We start from the raw sequence: 2,274 nt of genomic DNA, 5'->3' as shown, positions 1-2,274 counted from the left end.
CTGTCAGCAGGAGTACATTGTTCTCCTTTTTTATTTTGGGGAGTTGGGATTTCTTTGCCTTTGTGTCATTTGGGCTTATGATGTTTGCTGCCGAGAAGCCTGTGAGAAACAATAATGGCAGAAGGAAAAACTGGTGTGTCTTCATCTCGTCCTGCCTTTATCCAGTTACTGAGAAAGAGCAAAGCAAAGGAGCACTAAGCAACAGGGTTTGCTGCTCAAATGGCTGCGGTTGTATCAGCCAAACTAAGAGGCTGATAAGGCTGATAACGGAGTCTGCCATCAGTGGAGCCAGCTGCACCTTTCCACGGGAAAGATTAGTATCGTTAATTACTTCCACATCTGTAGCAGCGTTTGGGGAAAAAAGTATCTGTGGGGAAGATGGGCTTACTATTTCTGTAAATAATTAGAACCCTGGGGAGAGGGTGAGAGAGCACGGGAGGAAACCCTCGCCTGCAGAAGTACCAGCTGATTCACAGGCACTGCTCTAAAGAGATGGCCTGCTCTTGTCACCACTAGCCAGTGCAGAGCTGCAGCCAGCGTTTGAGGGTTCCTCCTCTGCCTAAGATTTGGTTGTCTTGGGGAATCTGATCCAGGTGCTGAAGGCAGGAAAAATTGATATGCATATGTGATTTGAATGTGCATGTTTTTTCAGTGTCTCGTCTGTGAGACTCCCTTACCCACTTCAGCGCCAAGTTTTACCTGAAGTAAGATGCTATTTTTTGGGTTAAACCAGATTTTGCCATTGGTTTTCAGCGGTAGAACAATTTCATGCAGCTAGTATCTGTGCAGTAAACTGAAGAGACCAAATGTACTATTTCATCCTCAGGATAGCTATCAGCTGTGACTTCTGCAGAAAGCAAGTTTTCCGTAGCTCTCAAACTGTAAAGCACAAAATGAAAGAGCCAGACCTAGTTAGCATTGATAAAGAAATATGCGGAAATGAGACTTAATCTGCTGTTGAACAAGACCTTGTTAGTCTTTTCAGAACATTTTAAGAAATATCTTACAAAAAGATTAAGAAGGCCCCATTTACTAAGAAATGGTTATTTCTGTAATTATCTGACAGTCTGTAATTGTAGCAGAAACATTTCTGACCCTTAAACTCCGCTGAAATTTGTGAAGTGTACACCCAAAACCTTGCTAGAGGGGTATTCTGGTGGTTGTTTTGTTGGCACAGACAAGGACAGAGTTGACTTAAGAACAGGTGGGTCTGGATTAGTAAAACCAAACTAATAGCTGAAGAAATAGCCTCCAATAATGACTCTTCTTTCCTCTTAAGGAGTGGAAAGTGCTGCTTCGTGCCCATGGAGTAAAGGATAAAAAATCTGGTATCAGGAGGGTGCTGCTGAAAGGAAGGAGTGTTTCTAATGGTGGTTGATGTAGTAGATTCCATTTTCTTGGGGACGAAGGATCTTGGGTGGCACAGTGCTCCAGTTAGGTTGTTTTCATGCTGGGTGTGAGTGGGGCTGGTTTCAAGTGGACTCTTCGGTATCATTCTCAAAGGCTTTGTGTTGTACTGCACCCTGAGGTGTGTTCTGTTAGTGCCTGCCGTTACAGGGCTCCTAGTGAAATCAGAGGGAGTTGTGTATTCAGGCTGCTTGCAAGATAAGATCACACGTAAATACAGATGCAACAATTAGGTGCTAAAGGAAAAAAAAGAGCTGAAAGATAAGAGTCTCCTGTTTGACTTTGTGGTCTTTTTCTCTTCATAACAGGCTCTTTTTCAAAGATGTCTTTCAAGTAACATCCTAGGAGGGTTAAAAAGCATCTCCCAGAAGTACAAGGGAAAACTGACAAGCCCTGTTCAATCTGAACAGGCCCTGCCATAAGCTCAGAACACAGCCTAAGGCTCCCAGAGCATAGGTAGGATGACAAAACCATTTGCTCAGAGAGATGGTTTTCCTCTGCCTGCCACTGGAACAGTAGCAGTCAACTCAAATCCATCGTGGAAGCCTCCTACCAAGATATAGTCATCATTTTGGAACGGACTTCTAGCCTTCCTGTGGAAGGAAACTGCAGTCAGAGGAGGATCTTAGAGCAGTCAGTCCTGCCAGGAGTGAGGAATGAGGAAAAAAGTGGGATTTAGAGGAACTGAACAGAAAACTGACACTGACAGAGCACAATGTTTTCTTTTAGGCTTACAGCGGATTAAGTCTCGTTTCCGCGTATTTCTTCATGAGTGCTAACTAGGTCTGGCTCTTTCGTTTTGTGCTTTACAGTTTGAGAGCTACGGAAAATTTGCTTCCTGCAGAAGTCACAGTCCAGTCAGCAGGA

General features: G+C 43.9%; 1 protein-coding gene across 1 annotated transcript in view; it reads right to left on the bottom strand.

Annotated features, from left to right (window-relative positions):
* LOC104500877 (protein disulfide-isomerase-like protein of the testis) overlaps positions 1–145 on the bottom strand; it is a 25,177-nt gene extending 25,032 nt beyond the window's left edge. The window contains exon 1 of the mRNA XM_010144600.1: positions 9–145. Within this exon, the coding sequence (XP_010142902.1) occupies positions 9–145 (137 nt within the window). The remainder of the gene's footprint in view (positions 1–8) is intronic.
* Positions 146–2,274: the final 2,129 nt, after the last annotated feature.

The sequence above is a fragment of the Buceros rhinoceros genome, unplaced genomic scaffold, assembly GCF_000710305.1.
Source record: "Buceros rhinoceros silvestris isolate BGI_N320 unplaced genomic scaffold, ASM71030v1 scaffold18271, whole genome shotgun sequence".
In the NCBI taxonomy this organism is placed as follows: domain Eukaryota; kingdom Metazoa; phylum Chordata; class Aves; order Bucerotiformes; family Bucerotidae; genus Buceros; species Buceros rhinoceros.
Note: the sequence above shows the minus strand (reverse complement) of the source record. Positions and strands in the feature narration are given on the sequence as shown.